At 42.6% G+C, this 21663-nt stretch overlaps 1 protein-coding gene across 2 annotated transcripts in view; it reads left to right on the top strand.

The window, feature by feature from the left end:
* Window positions 1–21663, top strand: part of LOC144830768 (glycoprotein-N-acetylgalactosamine 3-beta-galactosyltransferase 1-A-like) — a 712051-nt gene that overhangs the window by 253735 nt on the left and 436653 nt on the right. Inside the window, exon 4 of one of the 2 annotated variants that reach the window (XM_078688935.1) lies at window positions 15983–21498. The exons of the other annotated variant lie outside the window; for it this stretch is intronic. Within the exon in view, the coding sequence (XP_078545061.1) occupies window positions 15983–16219 (237 nt within the window). The 3' untranslated portion in view covers window positions 16220–21498. Of the gene's footprint in view, window positions 1–15982; window positions 21499–21663 lie in introns of those variants that run through there. 2 annotated transcript variants of the gene reach the window in all.

The raw sequence follows: 21663 nt of genomic DNA, 5'->3' as shown, positions 1-21663 counted from the left end.
CACTGCACAGTTGTCCATTCGAACTTCTGACATCGAATATGGTCTTTCTCACCACAATAACATTGGCTAAGAATGTGAGTTGCAATCTCTTTCTGTCAACCCACCTTACGCAATATTCTTAACTGATAAGTTGTTGTTGAGGACCGAAGCTTCCTTTTTACCGAAAGTGGTCACTCAATTTCATGTTGGGCAGGCAATACCACTCTGAAATTCTTTGTTCTGCCTCATATGTTGAAGGTGAAAGAGAGACTCCATCATTTGTACTCTAAAAGGGCACTAAGCTTGTATATTGATTACACCAAAGACCCTCGCATAAATCAACTCTTTGTAGGATTTTCCAGCACAAAGAAGGGAAAGGCAGTTAAAAAATGGACCTTCTCTGGATGGACTGTTCTCTGCCTAATAATCTGCTACACACTGGTGAAAAGGCAACCCCCAGAAGGCTTATGCGCTCATACCACAAGGCCAAAGCTGTTACCACTGCGATGGCACACACTGCTCGTCCTAGACATTTGTCATGCACCTACTTGGGAGTCAGTAAACAAGCTCACAAAGCACGACTGCCTCGACATGCAGGTCCGTTCAGATGGGCATTTTGCCTGCTCAGTCCCGCCAGCCTTTTTTGTGTGCGCTAGTTTGCAGACCCACCACCTAGGGAGTCTGCAGATGGTCTCTGCGTCTGAGGGAACAGATAGTTTAAGAAATCAACGGATGTCCACGTGCATGTGTGCTGCTTATATGCGGCACAACTCATCATTTCCGGAGTAGAAAGACATTGGCACGGAGCTGCACAATGCTGTTTACCAGCTTGCAAGAGTATTGTATTGTAATTGTATTGTAATTTCATTTATATAGCGCGCTCTACCCCTGATGAGGCGACAAAGCGCTTTTTCGGCGAGTAGCACGCTACTCCGGAACCCATAAATGATTAGTGTTGAATTAGTATAGTGAAATATGAAAGTAATTTAAGGGGTGGATAGGTTAGTCAGTTATTTGGATTCAGAAGGATAGCGGAGGGATAGAAGAGGGAAAAAGGTTTGCATTTATATAGTGCTTGTTACCCCTGATGGGGTGTTGAAGTGCTTTTTTCTGCAAGTAGCATACTACTCCTTAACCCATAAAGGATTAGTGGTGAATTAGTATAGTGAAATATGAAAGTTATTGGAGTGGTGGATATTAATCAATTCTTTGGATTGAGAAGGATAGCAGGGGAATAGAAGAAGGAAAAAGGTTTGCATGTATATAGCCCTAAAATCTAGAACCAATAGGAGACCAATACCGTACAGCTCTAGTCCAAGCACTCAATCAGGTTCAAAAACCCTAATCTCTATGTCCAATAGAGGCCCTAGCCCTAGCCCTAACCCTAGTCCCAGCAACCAATAACGCATGAAACCCTAATCCCTACTTCCAATAAAAAGCCTAACCCTAGTCTTAGCCCCACACCTAGTCCAGCAACCAATCACAATCTGCTTTAAAATGTCCAAATTTAGTCTGTGACTGGGGAAATATTTACAAAGTGAGGAATCTGCAGTTATATAGAGTATCCACTAGAAAGATCATTATCAAATACAAGTAACTTTTTCTTTCAGAGCACCTCTATAAATAATACACTGAATTCATCTGACAAATTGATATTATTCTATGTCTATGAACAGTATACCAAGCCAGAATATGCAGAATATATTTTTCAGTACCTAGGGGCTGTTTTCATTTGTTGTGAACATTAATGACAGTATACCAGGCAGGTGGGTCCGGGGTCCTCATTTGTATCCATTGTTTGTACCAGTATATTGTGGCCAATTTGTAAAACTGATTGTGTGTTTTATGCAGACCTTCACTTCTCTTGTATATGTTATTGTGAACACGTTTGTCTAATCAGGTATAATGGGTATGTCCCATCTACTCGAGGCAACCGCTCCCACGCTCTCCCCTTTTCTGGCAAATTAATTCTGCCAATTTATTTTTATTATTACTACTTTCGTTATTTCATTTTGTTTTATTTTAATTTGTGTAAGCTCGGCAAGTTGCCCTGGCTCCAACACCACTCGACGATGTGTGGGCCATTGATAATCTATTATGGGAGTACAGGCGCCACAGTTAAGCCGTGCTCTACCTCCACCATTTCTTGCATTTTTGATTTGACCCCATGCAATGCATGCCGTAACCTTGCTTGCCTTACCCCCTTTTCTACTTCAAGCGCACAATGCGAGTGCCATTTTTATCTCCTCTTATTGCCACTCAGCACCTTGCAACACAAATTGGTAGTTTAAATATACGTGGGAACTAGTTAAATTCTCTCCCACTGCATAGTACATTGATTTTAGTCCCTCTCCAGTAGGGGTCTTTGTTGCAGTCCCTTCTCTGCACTAATCACTGAAGGCTTGTCTCCCGTACCAGTCTAAATAGTTTCGACATCACAGTATATTGGTTATACTCATGTCGCGTAGGTTTTGGTACTAACTGCCTCCTTTTGTTATCATTTAAGTACCCCCTACATTGCCTTGATGTAAGTAATACGTGTGTTTATCACATGTTGGGCGCATGCTTTGGTAGTCCAGCACCAATATTCACAGTCTCTTTTTTTTTAAACTTGAGGGTCCTTATCAGCCTTGCGGTTTACTGTTCTATTGTTGGGGAGAGGACTGTGATACCCTACTACTAAGTTAATTGTCTTTTATAACCTTTTTTTGCCTAACTTGTTTTTGCTCCTTTTGATTAGTTTCTTCCAGTTCCCACTGAACCGGTTACCACAAATTACCCTATTTTCGTACCTCCTTGACTACTGTAAGAGGCCTTTTCCTTTAAAAAAAAAAAATCATAGTACTGGACAAACCCTTTCATATTGATTCACTCATGACTTGTTCATTTAATTGCAAATTGAGTCCTCTTCTAAATTATATATGTCCTGATGATGACCTCAGTATCCGTAAAGGTTGAAACACAGTTGAGAGTAACACAATTAGATCACAATAACTAATGGAACACTGACCTAACGGAGCACTACAGTAATATGATGATGAGCATAATAGAGGGCATAGCCCCATTAAAACTCAAAAGGATCCCTGACAAAGATAAAAACCCATGGGTTAACGGCTCCCTCAACGAAGAGAGATGATCACTTAGACTCTCAGAGCAAAAATGGAGACAACACTCTTCTTCATCCAATTTAATCCAACTAAGACAAGCCAGAAAGGCCTACAATAAAAGCATTCTTAATTAGAAAAAGACTTCTTTAGGAAAGAATTGGATAATGCAAAAAACAGACCGAGGCAACTCTTCGAACTGCTAAAGGATCAATCTAACAAAACACCCAAATCTGTACCAACAGCCACAAAATCGAACATAGGCAGTGAAGAATTCTCCTCCTTCTTTACAGCCAAAGCCAAATCCATGGAGGTGGAGCTAAAAAAGGCAGCAGAGTGCCCTTGATAAAAAAAGAGCACCCTAACTAAGCCGCAATATCAACCAGCTCTGGAAATGCCTAACAATAATGCTTCATGGTCAGAATTCAAGCCTTACGTTAACACAGACATTGCAAAAATTATCTCAACAATAAAACCAAACAATCACTTCAGTTATCCTCTACTGGCAAATGGTTGGTCTACAATAAACCAGCTGCTCATCTCTTCATGGACAAAGATTATCAACACCTCGCTATCACTACAGGACTGCCTAAAAATAGGCCAAGTCACTCCTATCCTAAAAAAAATCTGATAATCCTTCAGACCTCAACAACTTTAGACCAGTAACAAACATTCCCATGCTAGCCAAAGTTTTGGAGAAATGTGTACATCAACAACTGAGCCAACATATGTCTGAATTCAAGTTGCTGAACGACTTCTAATCAGGATTTAGACCAAACCACAGCACTGAAAAAGCAATTCTGCACATCATGGATGATGCTCCGCTTGCCCTTGACCACAACGAAACCTGTCTCGTAATCCTGCTCGGCCTCTCATCGCCATTCAACACTGTAAACCATGCCAAAATACTGGAATGCCTGAAAAAAAGGATGGGCCTTGAAGGTACAGTCCTAAAGTGGTTTAGTTTGTTCTTGGAGAACAGATCGCAAAAATTCATAGTGAACCAAGCATTATCTGCTTCATCTAGAAATCTTATTGGAGTATCACAGGGCTCCACTCTATCCCCTGCTCTATTCAATCTTTACTACGTATAACCACTAACAGAAATCTTACAACAGGCAGACATCTCCTTCCACAGGTATGCAGACGATACACAGCTTAAAATCAAGATCACGTCGATAGAAGAGATCGTTACCACGAGCCAGGCACTTAAGAGAACCATCCATTGGCTAACTAATAATCACCTCAAGCTTAACCCACACTGACGGAATTCCATCTGATCTCCGCCTAGAAAAGCGCTACGAATATCTGGGAGTGGACCAAGCTGATCACAGCGCTTAACTGTACTCCGAGGCTTGTAGAGTCCCTTCAAATTATGCTAGACATGAACCTGAACGTGCTAACACACTTTAACACAATGGCAAAAAATGGCCATTTCCATTTAAGCTACCTCAGAAAATTGAAACCTTTCATAAATAACTCCTTAACAGCAGTACAGACATTAGTCATATCGAGGATCGAGTACGGTTGCACAGCTCTAGCCGGGCTTCCCAAGATCTCAACAGCACCTCTCAAAGCTTGTCTCAATGCAGACACAAGACTCATAACGGGCTCCAGAAAATTCAATCACATCACCCATCATTTGAAAGCGCTCAACTGGCTGCCTTACGAAGCAAGAATAAAAATAAAAATTGCATGTATCACTCACAAAGCGATACACCACAAAACACCAATGTACCTTTCCCAGAAAATCATACTATCAGGAGGATGTCGTGTTTCCCGGAGTCAAGGATATTTTTGACTGAAGCTGGACCTTTTTAGAAAGAAAAGAACTTACGACCTTCTCTGGTGCAGCACCAAGAATTTGGAACTCGCTCCCACGGAACATTAGAAAAATATTGTCCATTTCTGCTTTCAAAAATGAAGCCAAATCCATTTTTACGGGCAAATTCCTTCCATAATGTTAGCAGACTTGTTATTATCAGAGGACCTTTTGCTCACCCATATGCTAACTCACATTGTCCCCTAACCATTATTTTATTATGTTTGGACTTGTATGTATGTGTGTTTAAGCACAAATGTTTTTTCCTACAAATCAATGTATAGTTACTCAGGACCTGGTAATATAATTGTGTCTAGCAACTCACTGCTCACTGTTTATTTACTAAACTCACATGTCATAAGTGTTATTCTAAGTTTATAGAAATGTAATTGTTAAGCACTCTGATACCCTTTTTTAGGATCATGTTCGTGCTATATAAAACACTAAATAAATAAATAAATGTATGCCACACTGTGTGATCACCTCTCTGTGTGCACTCCATTGTAATTAATGCATGAATAAATATAGCCTAAGGAATGCCCCCCAAGGAATATTTTTATAAACCAACTTTGGCTGTGCTGGTTTGTTCTATATACGTGATAAGTGTCGCTATTGTCAAATATTACTAAAGCCACTAAAATTATTTGTTTTCAAAAATATGTTCTCAGTGAACCCTGTTTTATAGGTCTCGCAAGAGAACTATTGTTACCGTGTTGCCTCTCAAGTGGTACAGACCGGGGCACACGCCGATTGGGCTCTGTGGATGCGCTTCTGAGACGCGCTTGCGCAGATGCACACACAGCCCCTGCTTTCGCTTGGCTTGCATGCACTAACGGCGCGTGCACAGACAGCCACCCCCCTGCACATACACACACACACACACACACACACATACACACACATACACACACTGCGGCCCCCCCACACCCCTGCACACACACAGACACACACGCGCGCGCACACATACACACGCCTCCGCCCCCTACCTCCCCTGCACACACACACACACACAGACACATACACCCCCGCCCCCCTTACAACTAAGCCCCACTCACCGCATCGCCGCCACTCCTGACTTCTGCAGCCACCGCGGGGCTCTCCCTCGGGCATGGGAGCCCCGCGTCACCACTGCTGCTCTCTGGCACTCCGTGGATGCGGGCTTCACGCAGAAGGTGGAAGTCCTGCCCCACGACCGGCTTCACGCTCCCGAACTTCCGGTTGCTAGGCCAGGTTACATCCCTTGTGCAGGGAATGCCATGATCGACATGTTTTGAAAGAGCTTCCTAGTCAGGACTAGAGTATCTCAGGAACCGCGGTGAGTTTTGTGCTTGTTCATAATTTATTTTAGTGCTACGCCATGTTATATGTTTGTTTTCTTTGATTAATTGATTATAGGTTGGATTTTTATACCAACTGAATTCAAATTATATGTAAAATTACCCATTCAGAAATCTGTTGTGCTATTCTGTTAGCGTCTGAGTCCACATCACTCTGACGTTCTTTGGGAGGCTAAAGCGCTTCTTTCAAAACCACAGAGGATTGCACGCGGGAAACCATAGACCTCGCAATTCCTTGCCCCTTCACTTGGCACTTTACCTCTGGCTGCCAGTTGTGCTCTAGAAGTTGGAGCTGCATGGAGGCTCACAAGGTTGTGGCCATTGGCATTCAGCAAGCGTTGTCCCCTACCATAAATCGGTGAACACTTAAACTGCCTACTTACCCTCGTCTTTTAGGCTTCAAACTCTAGCTCCCACACTTCTAGGTTACACGCCTACGCACTCTCGTCCGCCCTTTTCTAGATACTTGAACTTGGCAATAATGATGAGAAAGTGAAGAACATTGAGTGGGCACAACAAAGTAATAACAACTGTGAACGTTGCTTCTTTACCAGTCCTCTCGTTCTTCCCCACCAGTCTTTCCCTAAGTTGGCAGTTCCATCCGCACATCTAATTGCTTCACAGTCTTTCCCCCAGTGTCTCTCCACACAGCGAAACGGGGCATGCTTTGAGGATAAGCTTAATGGTAATGCATGAGCCTTAAAATCGAGTCGTCTTATCAGAATTAAAGGCTTTAAACGCACAGTCATGTTGTGAAATAGATCACACGACTTTAATATCTATATCGTAAATTATGATAAAATCATCTATCATAGTTGCTGTACGAAACAGTAAAAACCTTTATATTCTTCTTGGTAAAATCGAGTTTTTAAATGTGTCTATAAAAATTTATTAAAAGCAACTCGATCGGCTCCCACGTTGATATCCTTACGTGGAGCAAAACAGAGAGAGGTAGGTGATTCATGCCTCTTCATCTGAGCAGCAGGTCAACGGTCCAATTTGTTGTGAAAATTCAAAGCATGACAATGCAAAATATTTTCCGATGAGCATTCATTTCAAACACTTATTTCATTTTTAATGAATTGCTAATCTGCATCCCGTCACTCCTCTGCATATCTTTGCCGATCAAATTCAAACCGCAAATTAAAGTTTAGAGTTATGGCAGTCACATTTTAAAAGGCCACCCAAATGCACTTCATGATAGAAGTAAACTTTTAACAGAACGTCAAATAATTTATGTAAGCTCACAAAGCTTTCCAGCTAGTGTTTTATGGAGCAGTGCTCACTCTTTATAGGCAGGCGGCATTTTGGTAAGAAGGGAATTGTGTGACGGAAAGAGAAAGGACTCTGTCCAAGATCACACACTTTCGGTCAAGTGAGGAAGTAGGGGTTAGTGCCGAAGTCTCCTTGTTTTAAAGTTAATCAGCTAAAGTGAATTAGCTACGTGCGGCTCTACGCTTCATTGGGGAGAGGAAGGTATAGTGCTGTAATAATGTGAACTGGGTGTTCTCCAGGCGCTGTTTTTAAGCAGCACCCTTCCTCCAGTGGACCACAAAAGGGTGCGCCTGAGTTCCCATTGAGTTACCCTTCGATACTTTCCCCGTCCGCCCCCTAGCGCCAAGTGACCTTTGCCCTGGAGATAATGTGCTTTAAGGTAGCTCTTATATTACATTTTGGCGCTCCCATTACTAATCAGTGTTCCGCTGAGGCGTCAAGAGCTCACACCTTCAGTTCTTCAAACATTTTAACAACACACACAGCTGCACCACCTCCTGCTTTATTAGGGAGGGGGGGCGCTTTCCAAGGAGACGCGAGAGCGCCCTCTGTGAAGCACCAAAACAAATACTGCTTTGTATAAAGCGATTGTAATGTTTTCACTGTCTGCCTTGTAGCTTAGTGACGCTGTCCTCACTTGTGCAGAGCTGGCCGTGTGACGTAAGCGGTAGCTTGAGCCTTCGCGTGGTTGTAGCCAAGAGTGCGGTGCATTCTGGGACCTGTAGTCCCATGCGTCATTAAATACATACAAACTGCATTTAAGAGTTAAGACACAAGAATTGGCGGCGTGTGGCAAACATGGACTGTGGGTTAGTAAAACACAGACCGAAGCACGTGGATTCTGTTTTCAGCAGCAGTGACAGGGGCAACGACAGTAAACAGATTGGCAAAGGCGCGGAGAAACGGAAAACAATGGTAAAGCCGGAGTCCAGGAAGGATCCGCGTGTCAGGAGCAGAGAAGGGTGCTCAGTCCAATGTGAGTAAATCTGCAGGAAGCTCCTTCACCAATGGCGGGCATCTTCATTGTGTCAACAACTGCTGGTTCTGACAAGCTACATACCAGGGCAGCTTTTTAACATCTCAGAATCAGGGCCATCTCAGAATCAGGGCCACTGGAATTATGCAGCAAGGGAAGCTCAAATTATGCGGCAGGGTTGACTAAATTATGCAGCAAGAAAAGGCAAATTGTGTGGCATAACACAGCAAATTTTGTAATAGAAATACTTCCTTATTTTGTCATGTTTAGGTCTCGCTGAACCAACGCGCATGCGTTGTTCTGCGAGAGTATTGTGGGCAAAACAACTCTTGAAACCAGCGAGGATTGTCCCCAATGCATGGGGAGGTAATCAACCGTGAAGCTTCCCCAGCCCGCGCTTGGCCTCACTTCTCAATCACACACTCGCTCGCACATCAAAGGCTGCTCACTCAAACACCATATGCCTGCTCCCCTCCCCCTCCCCCGCCCCCCACGCCTCGCACCAGACTTCATTGGAATGCGCTCCGTGCATTCTCCCCTCCCTTTCACCCTTTTAGCCTCTTTCCCAGCTCCCAGCCGGACCCTCTTTTCTCACCTCCTCTTTCCGTCTTCGTCTGTTTCCTCCGCCCCTCAATCAACTCTCTCGAGCTCTGAAGCGGACACTCCCCCGTCACCCTCATCCTCCTCTCCCCATCTCCACATTACTTTTAAATTCCAAGTCCCCTCTCTCTAGCTCACTCTCATCTCTTCTCTGGCGCAACCACCTCCTTCCTATCTTTGTCATAATCGGGTTGCCCCATTGTGATTTAAAGTGTCCATAATGGGCACATTTCTTCCAAAATTCAATTTAAGTTTGCCTTTGTTGTTGCTCTTTGACAGGTGTTTACATGGCTGTATATTAGGTGAACGCAGACACAGCCCGAAGAATACACATTGCACAACACACTTCAAGAGTACTGTATCACACGGACGCAGAGGGCACTCGGACTCCCGCCCGCCACGGAAAAATAGTGGATTGTGCATTTCTGACAGAGAATGCCGCTCCTTCACCCAGAGTGCGCCCTGTGATCAGTTCAACAAGTGTGAGTAACCCCCGGGCTGCAGACTCGCACCCCATTGAAAGGCATGCTTCAATACATTACCGAGTGCTCAAAACACATGAAGCACAACAGCTGCTCGATGAATTACGTACGGTGCCCGTCCTTTGCATTTTTTTAAATGTACTTGTTAGTGCAGATGTGAAACTATGTCTCTTTTTTTTTTAGCTGACGACAAGAGCATTAGAACGGCTTTACCTTTCATTCAATACATCCAACACAATAATCTAGGTTTAACCAACCGTGATAACCATATGAGAAATTCAGAGTGACTGTGCACACAAGCACCAACACAAACCGATTGATTTACATATTTTAAGAGCAAGCAAACAGTACGTGAAAACGACGTGATAAATCCGTTAACCACAAAGCTTGTATAGTTGCTTAAATCCATTTTTGTTTTATTTGCGAGGAACAAGATCTTCAGTGATCAGAAGGGTAAACTTCCTCAGACAAGTTGGTGTGATACATAAAGTGCATGATGTAATACGTGTATTTATGGTGTCCGGTCGCTTTGATGGGGCTCGGTTTTATGACTGAAGCGGATCCAGTTGATTGTCTCGTCCATGTGCCACTGACAAAGAAGACAAAGCGCAGACTGTGCCAGGTCCTGAGCGCAGACTGGGCGCCTAAAAAAAATAATAATTCCTCTAAAATAAAAGACGAAGTTCAAGCTGCCATATCCGAAAGCTAAGCAAACTGTATTTGAGCTAAAACGGAGGGCAGCCAGCGTTCCTTAACCACTTGCATGCTAATGACAAGGTGAACTCGTCATGAGGCACAATGAATCTGTGCTCATGACAAGGTCAACTCGTCATGTATAATGGGGAACATAAATCTGTAGCGCAGGAGGGGAAAACCCCTTAGCAGCCAAGTGCCAGTCATCTTGAATTTCCCTACTGTTCCCCTATAGCAGGAAGTGACGCATCTCCTAAGTTGTTTCTCCTCATTCTATGGTTGCGAGTCATATTTCACGACAGAAACTACAGTAGCGTTTCACTGGCACCATATGTAACTGGAATGTTCGAGTCATTCATTCCATAGGGGTGTTCTGCAGCATGCGTGCACATCAGAGAGTGTGCTTGCTCATAAAATCGGTGCATTCGCCCAGTCAGCACAGCACAAGCGGCCCACTCTTCATGCTGTCAAACTGTGCCTGGGCTCCCTAACGCACAGGGTGCACAGACAGCCCACGCACTCTCTCACACACTGCATGCATTCATAGCATACAGTGCGTGCACCCAAACCCCAAATAATGCACGATCCACTATCATAAGTGCATGTCAGCACACCATTAAAACAACGTATGCATGCACACAAAACAGTACATCAGGGGTGTCCATCGTAAGTCCAGGAAGATTGGTGCCTTGACAAGTTTTCAGGATAGCCACGGACTATGTATCTATCACTGTCTTGGCCTCTCCACTCTTCCTCTATTTCCGTCTCACTCTCTCCTGCCCCTTCCCTGTCTTGGCCTCTCCACTCTTCCTCTGTTTCCGTCTCACTCTCTCCTGCCCCTTCACTGGCTTGGCCTCTCCACTCTTCCTCTATTTCTGTCTCACTCTCTCCTGCCCCTTCCCTGTCTTGGCCTCTCCACTCTTCCTCTATTTCTGTTTCACTCTCTCCTGCCCCTTCCCTGTCTTGGCCTCTCCACTCTTCCTCTGTTTCCATCTCACTCTCTCCTGCCCCTTCAGTGTCTTTGCCGCTCCACTCTTCCTCTATTTCTGTTTCACTCTCTCCTGCCCCTTCACTGTCTTGGCCTCTCCACTCTTCCTCAGTTTCCGCCTCACTCTCTCCTGCCCCTTCACAGTCTTGGCCTCTCCACTCTTCCTCAGTTTCCGCCTCACTCTCTCCTGCCCCTTCACTGTCTTGGCCTCTCCACCCTTCCTCAGTTTACGCCTCACTCTCTCCTGCCCCTTCACTGTCTTGGCCTCTCCATTCTTCCTCAGTTTCCGCCTCACTCTCTATTTCTTAGGGATTCCGTTGTGGAGGCTGTTGCAGTATAGATGGTGGACAGTTGATAAGGAGCTTCCAATTAACAGCAGAGACTACTTTTGTAAAACATTAAAAAACTTTGACTGGGAAAGGAAGAAAATATTCATCAAGCAACATTTTGTTTTTCTTCCTGGCTCAGCAACTCCTCCTTTGCCTTTTTGAAGTACAACTATGCTGTACTGCAGGGCAGAACTTGACAGGATCTTCATCTCTCCCATCATACCTCTGCAAAGTTTGCACAGCTATTACAAGTTTGCGTTGCGTAGTCAACCGACCCACGCATTTGCCCAGTAGCCCTTCCATACATATCCAGTCTGCTGCTAGAGCTTAAAGCGGCATTTGGCAATGGCATTCATGGACGAATTCAATGCCCGCGCAACCAGGGGGATGATTTAGTTGGAGAGTGGGAAATGGAGAGAAGTTTTGTGTGCATCAGCCACGGTGGGTCAGTTGGCACTTAAGAACATTTTTCTAATTAAACTGCACCACAGCAAACCCGATACGACATGATGCAGCTCTCAGCATAACATGTGGGGTGCTCACCCAGCTCTTCTCTCTGCATCCAGTGCAACCTATTGAACCTCCACTGACTCCCAGTCAACAAAAGAATCAACTTCAAGCTCCTCACACATGCCTACAAAGCGGGACCTGCGTACCTCAACCACCGCCTCGAATTCTACGCACCTACCAGAGATCTCCGCGTTGCCCAACTGGCACTGGCTGCCATCCCACATATCCGCAAAATCACGGTAGGAAGAAAATCCTTCTTCTACCTTGCAGAAAGGACCTGGAACGCCCTGCCTCTCCTCCTCAGGCAATCACCGTCACTGCCTCAATTCAGGAAAAACCTCAATACCTGGCTCTTCGACTGAACCACAGTGCCTTTTAACGGATCAGCAGTGTCCCCTCACCTCCCCCGCCAGTACCTTGAGACCCTTAGACCCTTACAGGTGAGTAGTTGCTTTTAACAAGTCACCATATTGATTTATTGATTGAACATTCTTCCTGCTGCATTATGGTAACTATAAAAGGATGTGCACAACACTGTCCTACACACCGCTACAAAACTAACCCACCACATCTCAAAACCCAGCCCACACAAAGGCACAAAACCAGCCCATTCACTGACCTGTCATTTGGGCCCTTTGGGCATTGTCAGACTTCTTCATAGGCTGGTCCGACCTACTCTGCACACTGCTAAGAGAACGTTGACAATGTACATAGACGCAGTGAGAGTTGGTGACCAGCATAGGACATGGATGCAGCTGCAGCCTTTCATATTCTTTCATTTTGTAAAGTCTGTGGATGATAAATTAAATTTAGGACACGCAGCATGCTTTGTAATGGCTTACAGGATGGAACATGTTAATGTTTTTATGTAACGCTCCAAAAACGAAGTCTCTCTTTTGCTGAAAGAGAGAGGGACAGACTTCTTGAATAGGTTACTAATTTACAGAAACATTGAGATATTAGAAGTGAGACAATGCTACCACAACAGTTAAATGTGAGTCAGTTAAAATGCTTAGATGTGTCTTTAGGAACTTCCAAATTGTAAGAAACAAATGACCTTGGAATGGAGTGGAAGTGGGAAAGAGTACTCCGGGAGGAACCCACTGCATGAATTGTCCTGCCTTCATAATGTGTGTTTTGTTACCATGTCCACCTATTGTCTCAGTAACAGCTTACCTTCCAAGGTAAAGCCTATGTTGCTGATGGCTTGAGATGGGGTAGTGGAGGGCCCACGGAATGTGTCTGGAGCGGCAAGAGCATTGAAGAGCCACCCTAATCTTAATGCAGTACGTTGATGTTAAATGCATTGTGGCAAAGTCAGTTTTGGTGCATCTTGATTTTGACTCTTTAGCTAGTACATCATTTTTCATCAATGAACAGTGTTACTGTAGATATATATTTTCCAGGCTACATTTAGTAGTCGGGTTGAAGGTGACCAAGATGTTTCCCAGGAGTATCATGTAGACAACGTAGAGTGTTGGTGATAGCGCAGACCCTTAAGAGAAACTACACACAACACTGATGATGGGGCTAGGAATGTGGCCAATTTCACCTTATGCGTCATGTTGAAAAGAAACCAAAGTGATCCATTGGAGAGCCATTTCATCCAGGTCACAGTGGCAAGCCTTTCCAAGAGCATTCTTTTGGTGACTGAGAGGCCAAGTAGGACGTGAACATATATAGACCAGAGGTTTGGGCAGTTTTTCAAAAATGTATGTAAGAGATGTCTCAGTTCATCAACATGAGCAGACACTTCCCGGAATTCTCTCGAGATTGTGTTGTTCCAGGTAGACTAAACATTTTGTATGAAACACAGAATTTTTAAGTAAGACTGAAAAGGCCAAAAATTGGTAGCATATGGCCTGAGACTCTGGATCCAAATCTGTCCACTAATTTTACTCATCTGAGATTGTCTCTGCTACTTTTTTCTCCAGTTGGTTTAATGTTAGTTTTGTCTCTGTTACTAGTCCACATTGTACAACTGTCCTTCACCCTTTGAAGAATGTTTTTACCTCTTTTGGAAAATTTGTTTTGGACATTTGTTTCAGCTGACTTTCATTTCAGTTTATGGGGAAAATATTTGTACACTGCAGACGGCATAGTAAACTGAACATGTGTTGTGCTTTGTGAGTCCCTTGCTTTCTGGTGGTGCCAGCGAATCTCCAACCCTGGTACTTTATGCGGCTGCTAAGTAGTTTGCTCTGCTGAATACAGATGGTGACTAAAAAAAACACGGGTGTTCTTTCCGTGATCATTACACATAGGATGATAATCTGTCATGTTTTTTTAATACTTAATCTAGATGGTGGTCTGCTGTTTCACTGTGGTTTCAATTATAATGATCTATGTCGAGTGAATTTTGTTGATTTTTTTTTTATGATTCAAGTTCCTGTAATTCTGTTGTATCCTTTTTTTAAATAATTGTAAAACACTGTGCTGAGGTTGTGCCTTTTGTCATAAATATAATCAATTATCACTTAATTCAAAATCAGTTGGTCTTTGTTGCGTTTTAACTTTGTTTAGTGCCATATTGTTATTAGTCTATGCTTATGCGTATCCTGCTTGCTTGAATAGCTTGTGTAAGTTTTACAGGAAGTCTAGCTAATGACGGTTATAGGTAGAGCTCATCTATTGAAAGTTGTTCTGGAGATTAGCTTCTGAAGGCTATCTGGACTTGTCGCTAGTAAACATTCCACATGCAACCTACCTAATGAAGACTAGGTGAGAGGTTAGCCCTTGAAGTTTGTCCTGGAGGGCTAGCAAATGCGTGCACAGAAGCTTATAGACTGAAGGCCGTACTCGAAGCCGGCCTTGTGTTGGTCTCACATGAATACCAGCTAGTAGTAAATAGCACACCCTAATGCTAGTTACTGTTGGCCTCACATAAAAAGTAGCTAGTGAAGACGGAATGTAGTCTAGCTGGTGATGGCCATACATGAAGCCTAACTAACGAAGACTACAGGAACCTCAACTAGTGAAGATGCACAGGATGCCTAGCGATTGAACAGAGGAAGAATAGCTGTTGAAGGATGCTTAGCTACTGAAGATTGTACTCAATACCCAGCTACGGAAAGTTATTCTTTAAGAACAGTACTGAGGGCTGCACAAGAACCTACTTTGTGAAGACTGTACAGGTAGCTAAGCTTCTGAAGACTTGCTTTTGAACCCTTGCTTCCTAAAGGCAGTTCAGAAAGCAAGGGTTGTGATGACTTTAAGAAAGTGTCCATTAGAGAATAAAGATGCTGTAAACTAGGTAGTGAAGGCTGTATCAGAAGACTGGCTGCGAAAGGCAATACAGGAAGCCTGGCTTGTGAAAGCTATAAAGAAGACAAGCTAGTGGGCGCTGTATAGGAAGTCCAGTGAATGAAGCATAGAAGGAAATAAAGGTGCCGGGAACTCTCCAGGAGACTAGCTAATGAAGGCAGGACCTAAAACTTGGCTTGTAAAGTTTGTATTTGAAGCTTAGCCCATGAAATATTCTTTTGAAATGTAGATAATGAACACTAAACATAGAAGAGTTGGAATGGCTATAGATGATGCCTGACTAGCCGAGGATGCTCAAGAAGAAGCACAACTAGTGTACTTGAATTCTTTATAGCAAAGAATGTGCACAAACCGTAGGTATTGATGACAGCACAGGAAGCCTAGATACTGATTGCTACACAGGAAGCCAAATTTGAAATGATACAGAGGAAGACTAGCCACAGAATAATACCTCAAAAGTCAAGGAAACAAAGAATATTTTGTGTTTTGTATAGTGATTTGGATCTCTTTAAATGCAATAGACACGGAAAACTGACCCATGTGATGTTATTGCCCGGTATTCGTTCTTCATCATGGGTCTTTCTGATCCCAGACACTAACTATTATGGTCCTTTTCTTCACAGGGACCCCAGTGCTGCTCAGATCTGGCAATTTCATTTCACTATGTCGATCCACAACTGATGTACCAGTTGGAGTACCTGACGTATCATTTTCGGGCCTATGGCTACCAGTACCGGTACCAGCCAGCGCTCCCAGAGAATGTACAAAAACTACCAGTGCACTCTCCGAAGAAGGTGGAGAAGGAAAATCCAGGCCTCTCTAATGCAACTGACCTTGAAGCAAAACCTGAAAAACTTTGATTAAGCAATTTATACAAAATTGATAATTTGCTTGGGCTGTGGTTCTCTTTCAGGGAGAGGTGGAGGTGTGGGCCCTTGGTACATCCATTATTGGCTTGATTTTGCATTAAAGTACTAAAGGGACATTGGAATCATTATCGGCATCAGAGTAAACACTTCACCTGATTCTGTTGAAGTCGCAGTATTGAAACGCATGGAAACAATCATCAAACATAAAAAGACCGGCTCCAGATGCAAGGAGGCATGAGCTCTACACACAGTTCCTTCATCTTCCAAAATCTCTGATTTTGACTCTAAAAAGTGGTGGCAAAGTCTGGTAGTTCTGTTGTCTAATTTTAGAGCAGTGATCTTAGTCCAGCTACAAGTGGTGGTTGAACCCCATAAGAGTTCCTAACCTGCTCTTGTTTTCAAGTCTTCTGAGATCGAATTGCGCTGTCCTCATCACCTAAGAGGTCCCGCCTTTTTAAGTACGTTTTCTTTTGATAATCTGTTTAAATGTTTTGCGCATTCATGCATTTGGTGACTATGCTGCACGAAAGAAAGACGTTTTCATAGCCACAGCAATGAACTATTGAACAGATTAACAAAGGCAGTCAATAAAACCACCCCTTCTCCAATTTCGGATATCGACTTTCTCATCTAATTGAAGTATCTTCAACACAACTTTGTTTTAGCGAAAATCCAGGTAACGTGTACCCCTACCCAAGACCAATGGATGCCAAATTGTGAAAGGGGACAATTGATTACTCTGAATAGGATGTTGATAATTGGGTAATGTAAGATGGATAGGAAAGATGGTGCATCGTTGCACCTGTAGCAAGAGCCATTTTGCGTAAATCGAGCTAATTTTAAGAAAAAGAGTGGCAACTCAGTTTTCCTGTTAAATGAAGCCCTAAACCGTATACGCCACTGACACTCAGTCGTCTAAAGGAGGTTGGCCACTGAAAGCACCTTCCAGATCACTTTGGCAAAATCCTCGGTGCTAGCTGATAGTTGAAGATTCATACCTTAGTGTCTTGTCATTGAATGTGCTGTAATGGAAAAGTTGCAAATGTGGGCATCTTGTTCAGATACATTATGTAATGAAGCATTCTAAGTGCCAAATTCATGGTGAAAGGTCAGTATTTGAACACCAGCTTTGCATTGTGCCATGTGTTTGTCTGTCAAACGAAATATTTCTCTATGTTTATAAGATAACTCTAAATGATACTTGTATTTTTTTACATTTCTACATTGAAGTCTAAGCTGGAAGCCCAGATTAATTACCTAGTTTTAGAAAGTCTGGTTACACTGACCAGCCTATCAAGACAGTCCTAACACAACGGCCTAGAGTGCAAAGAGTTGTAGCAATATCTGCAAGCGTCGAGAGCGGCCACAGGCTGTTACGACTCAGCAGAATTCTGAGCTCCTTCTGTGCGAATGGGATTTTTGTTGCAGATTGATTTAACAACGGAACAAACGTTGTTCCTCGAGCTTTTAGGTATTGCAAGTGTACCTAAATTGTGCCGTTTTCTGTTTGTTACCCAGTTTGGGGCTGTTCCATGAGCAAATACAATTCTTTGTAGCCCAGAGACACAACACCTCCCTCGTGAGTCATTTACTGTACTGTGAATTTCAAGTACTTTCAAGTGATATTCACTCTTATTTCTGAGTGTCTACAAATTTTAAAAAGCGTCAGTCCACAGACAGGTAATAACATTTCTTTTCACATGTTCTCTGTTTCCAGAATGGAATTATAAGTCTAGAACTGCTAGGGATGTTGTGCTTAATTTATAGTGTTGCCATGATTATCGCAGTGGCGACATAATGATGGCTCTAAAATCTCTTTGGCTGTAGGCAGGCAATACTTAAAATGGCCGCCTCAATCTGTGCTGAGAAAATGGATGAAGCCAGGTCATCTGGAACATAGCCAAGGGCAGTCGGTGTCTGCTAATCTAGTCCCAAACCTTAAACAGAGCACCAGCGCCCTGATCATAGCCGCACTTACTTTTGTAGTATATTTCATGTTGGTACCAAAAGTTTAGCGATCATGCTAGACTCGACTATGACACCTGATATCTACTTCAGATCAGTAGTTTGCACACCCTACTACTTTCTCCATTACATTCATGGTCTGACCAAAAGACAAATTAATAGTGTCAATTATAAGGTTAGTGTCGACGCTTCAGTGTTGTCTCATCAAAAGTAAAGCTGCATGTTTTGGAATGTGCTGCTCCTTCTCTCGTCCCAAAGAAATTGACTTCATTCCCTCAGAAGACTCAAAATAAAAATCTAAAGGCGCCTGCTGGTTCACTTTTCAAGATGCCCCAATGGGCTTCCACTAGCATCAGCAGCAAGACAAACACCAGATGCTTATGGCAAAGTCTGTCTGATTCCACTCTTAGCAAAGCACAGAGGAAGATTGTCTCTCTTGTTCGTCTACAGACAGAGGTATTTTCCTTCCTTTGGAAAACTTCCTATGAACTGCTACTTGCATATTAAAAACCATGTCCTCCAGCACACGCAAGCTAAGATTTCGGTAAACATATATGTGCTGTTTTTTATCTTGCTGTTATCACTTGGCTACAGCAAGTTTCTGGACTCTTCCAATTTTTGTGAATGGAACTCCGGGCCAGAGAGAAAGTGTTTGCCCAGAACAGAACAATGTGGCTAAGCCCGGATCCTCTGTCTGGTCTGGCTCCCGTTGAAACAGCCTACATATCACACAAGATATTCTCTGTAGCTTGGATGAAGTCAGGTGAGTATGTTCCAAGCAGATGACCTGTGATGAAGAAGGAAATGGTCAGAAATGTCTACTTTGTCCATTCAAGTAGCAGCCTTCTTTATGCGTACTCATTGCTTAATTCACTGTTGATCTGTCATTTCCAACCAATTTACTTTGAAATAAATTCTCACAAAGGGTTACAACCTCATCCGTTTTCCTACCTTTCTTTCACATCGGACTTCCTTCTTTTTCCCCCATGTCCCCTTCGTAGTCCAGTCTTCTAAGCTGTCTAACTCACATTCCATAGGAACAACATATAGCACTACACCTCTCGGTGGAACTGTTCTTAGCACCAGTTCATCCAGTGCTGGATCCACGCCATGGTTTAAGTTATCCAGACAGGAAGCATTTCCATGCCTAGAATCTCAGAAGCAACTAGTTACGAAGGCTGTGTTTATCCTGAGAATCTGGTGTGATTCTGGCCTTTGTGGACCGATACTGGACATCCTGGCTTACATGGATTGTGAGGTCCATGTTCATCTGTCAGCAATTCGCATGTTTGGCGCAGTCAAAACTGTAGTGGCATCTGCTTTTGTTTATCGGTGATAAACTGTAGTCCTAAACATTTTTTAAAAAGTAATTTCCCAGCTTGCAATAATTGGTGAACATCAGCCATGGGAAATTGACATTTTAGTTGCTCCTGAATCGAGATGTAAGCCCTGTTTGAACCTTGATTTTTTTTGTGGTGAACGTTTTCACAGCATTATTAGAAAACAGAGTAAAATGTGGTTAAATTGTGTATTTTTACGGATATCAAATCCATCCATGAGATCATGCACAGTATTTTTTTAATCCAGCAACTTCTCAGTACCTATTTACCTCAAAGAATAAGTATCAAGGCTCTCCCTTCTTGTTAAGCGAAATTGTCACTATTTTTGTACATTGAAATTGTAAAATTATAGAATTTTTTTAGGCTTGTGTCCTTGTGAATTGCATGAAACAGTGCGGAGTCAGACATCGATGACCTCATGAACACCGCAACCACGATAACATCAAAGGGGAGGAGAAAGAATGTGGAAAGGGTCCCACCACAGATTTTGTAATTTCTAATGGATGGTGATTTGTTTCAATTTCAAGAAGTATAGATTGGTAATCATTTGAAGGGCAAGTCCTTATGCTAATTTGTTTTATTTATGTGAAAGAAAGTCCTCTAAGGGGTTGCTGCTTGTGTTAAAGAGATGCTTCCTACAGAGAGCTCTGGAGAAATGTTTTAACCAGCGTTAAAAGATGGAAGTCGAGACAGGCTAGAATACCCTAAAATTAACATATTTCAAGAGATTTCACTAAACTTCGAGGTCCAAAGGAAAAACAACCCAGTGCTTTCACCTCCTGCACCAATCTCAAACGGCACATTCATATGGCAGAATGTCCACTGAAAGTCTTAGACAGTCATCTTATCAAAATACATCAATCCAGACAAATCCTTATAAAATGTTCAATGGTTTATTGGACGATTGTTAAAAACATCTTTAATAAAATCTTTAAAAAAAAATCTTAAATAAAATGCCATGAACAGCCAACATGTGTTTTGAGGAGAATCCTCTTTTTCAAGACTTTCGTCTTCAAGTAGGAGAAAGCCTTTTGCATTGATGGAATCATTGACATTCTGTCTGTTGTTTGAATTTGTTTGCATCTGACGGACTGACATCTCGCTATCGTACACAAACCCATATCAGTTTCTTCATAGACATCAAGTTTTGCAAAGTAATTTTTTTTTTCTTCAGTCGAAATGGGTGTAATATATTTTTTGCAGTACTGATGATTGCAGGGTGGGCTAGAGATTACCTTGAGTTAATATTCCAATAGCACTCCTGCATAGTTCCCCATGTCCATGCGTGGTCCTGCTATTTTTGCGTGCTATTTGGAAAGTACAGAATGTTCAAACTGCCAGAAACCATTTAGGTAATTAAGGTGAAATCCATTTAGTGCCTCAACCTCACCCTATTCAAACAATTCTGGCCTGGGGGAATTGATTACTATTTGTTCTTACTATACATCCTCTGTCCCAGAGAGGACACATTTTCGAGCATCAAAGGAGAGTTGATTTTTCGTTTGGGTTCTCAGCTAAGACCATTTTCTTTATGGCCGCATATTTTGATATAAAGGGATATTTTAAAATACACACTTGCTTTGAAATATCAATACTAGTATATGATATATATGTCATGGCCGCTTCCTGAACACTCACCTTCCTCAGCTACGTTTTACTCAATTTGTATGTTATTTTCTTCAGTGTGAACAGAAGTAATTTATGGAGTATGACCTTTTTGAGAATTTTGTGGGACTCTTGATAAAAATGCATTTGTTTGAATTGTTTAACTAAGCTGAAAAGGCAGCCTTATTTTTTTTATAATGATACCAAGGACTTTCAATGTAATGGTGTGCTGCTGATCTTGTAGGGGAATTGACTGTTGTGACATTTTGGTGTCAAGAATTTCAGTGATGTGATTTTTAATTTTAATATTTTTTTTCTTTAGAAATAAATCTGAATATTGGTCTCTCATTTGAAAACAAATGGCTTCTTTATTGTTTTTGTACTTTAGACCAAAATGTGAGCACCTAGCATAATCAAAGTGTTTAACGCCTACTGCAGAGATATTTCTGTTACTTACAAGACATAGGTTTGAATTCTCTGATGTAGATTTAGACTTTGATTTTTCTTGGGTGGGTAAAAATAATA

Source organism: Lissotriton helveticus, chromosome 1_1, assembly GCF_964261635.1.
Source record: "Lissotriton helveticus chromosome 1_1, aLisHel1.1, whole genome shotgun sequence".
NCBI classification, from domain to species: Eukaryota; Metazoa; Chordata; class Amphibia; order Caudata; family Salamandridae; genus Lissotriton; species Lissotriton helveticus.
Note: the sequence above shows the minus strand (reverse complement) of the source record. Positions and strands in the feature narration are given on the sequence as shown.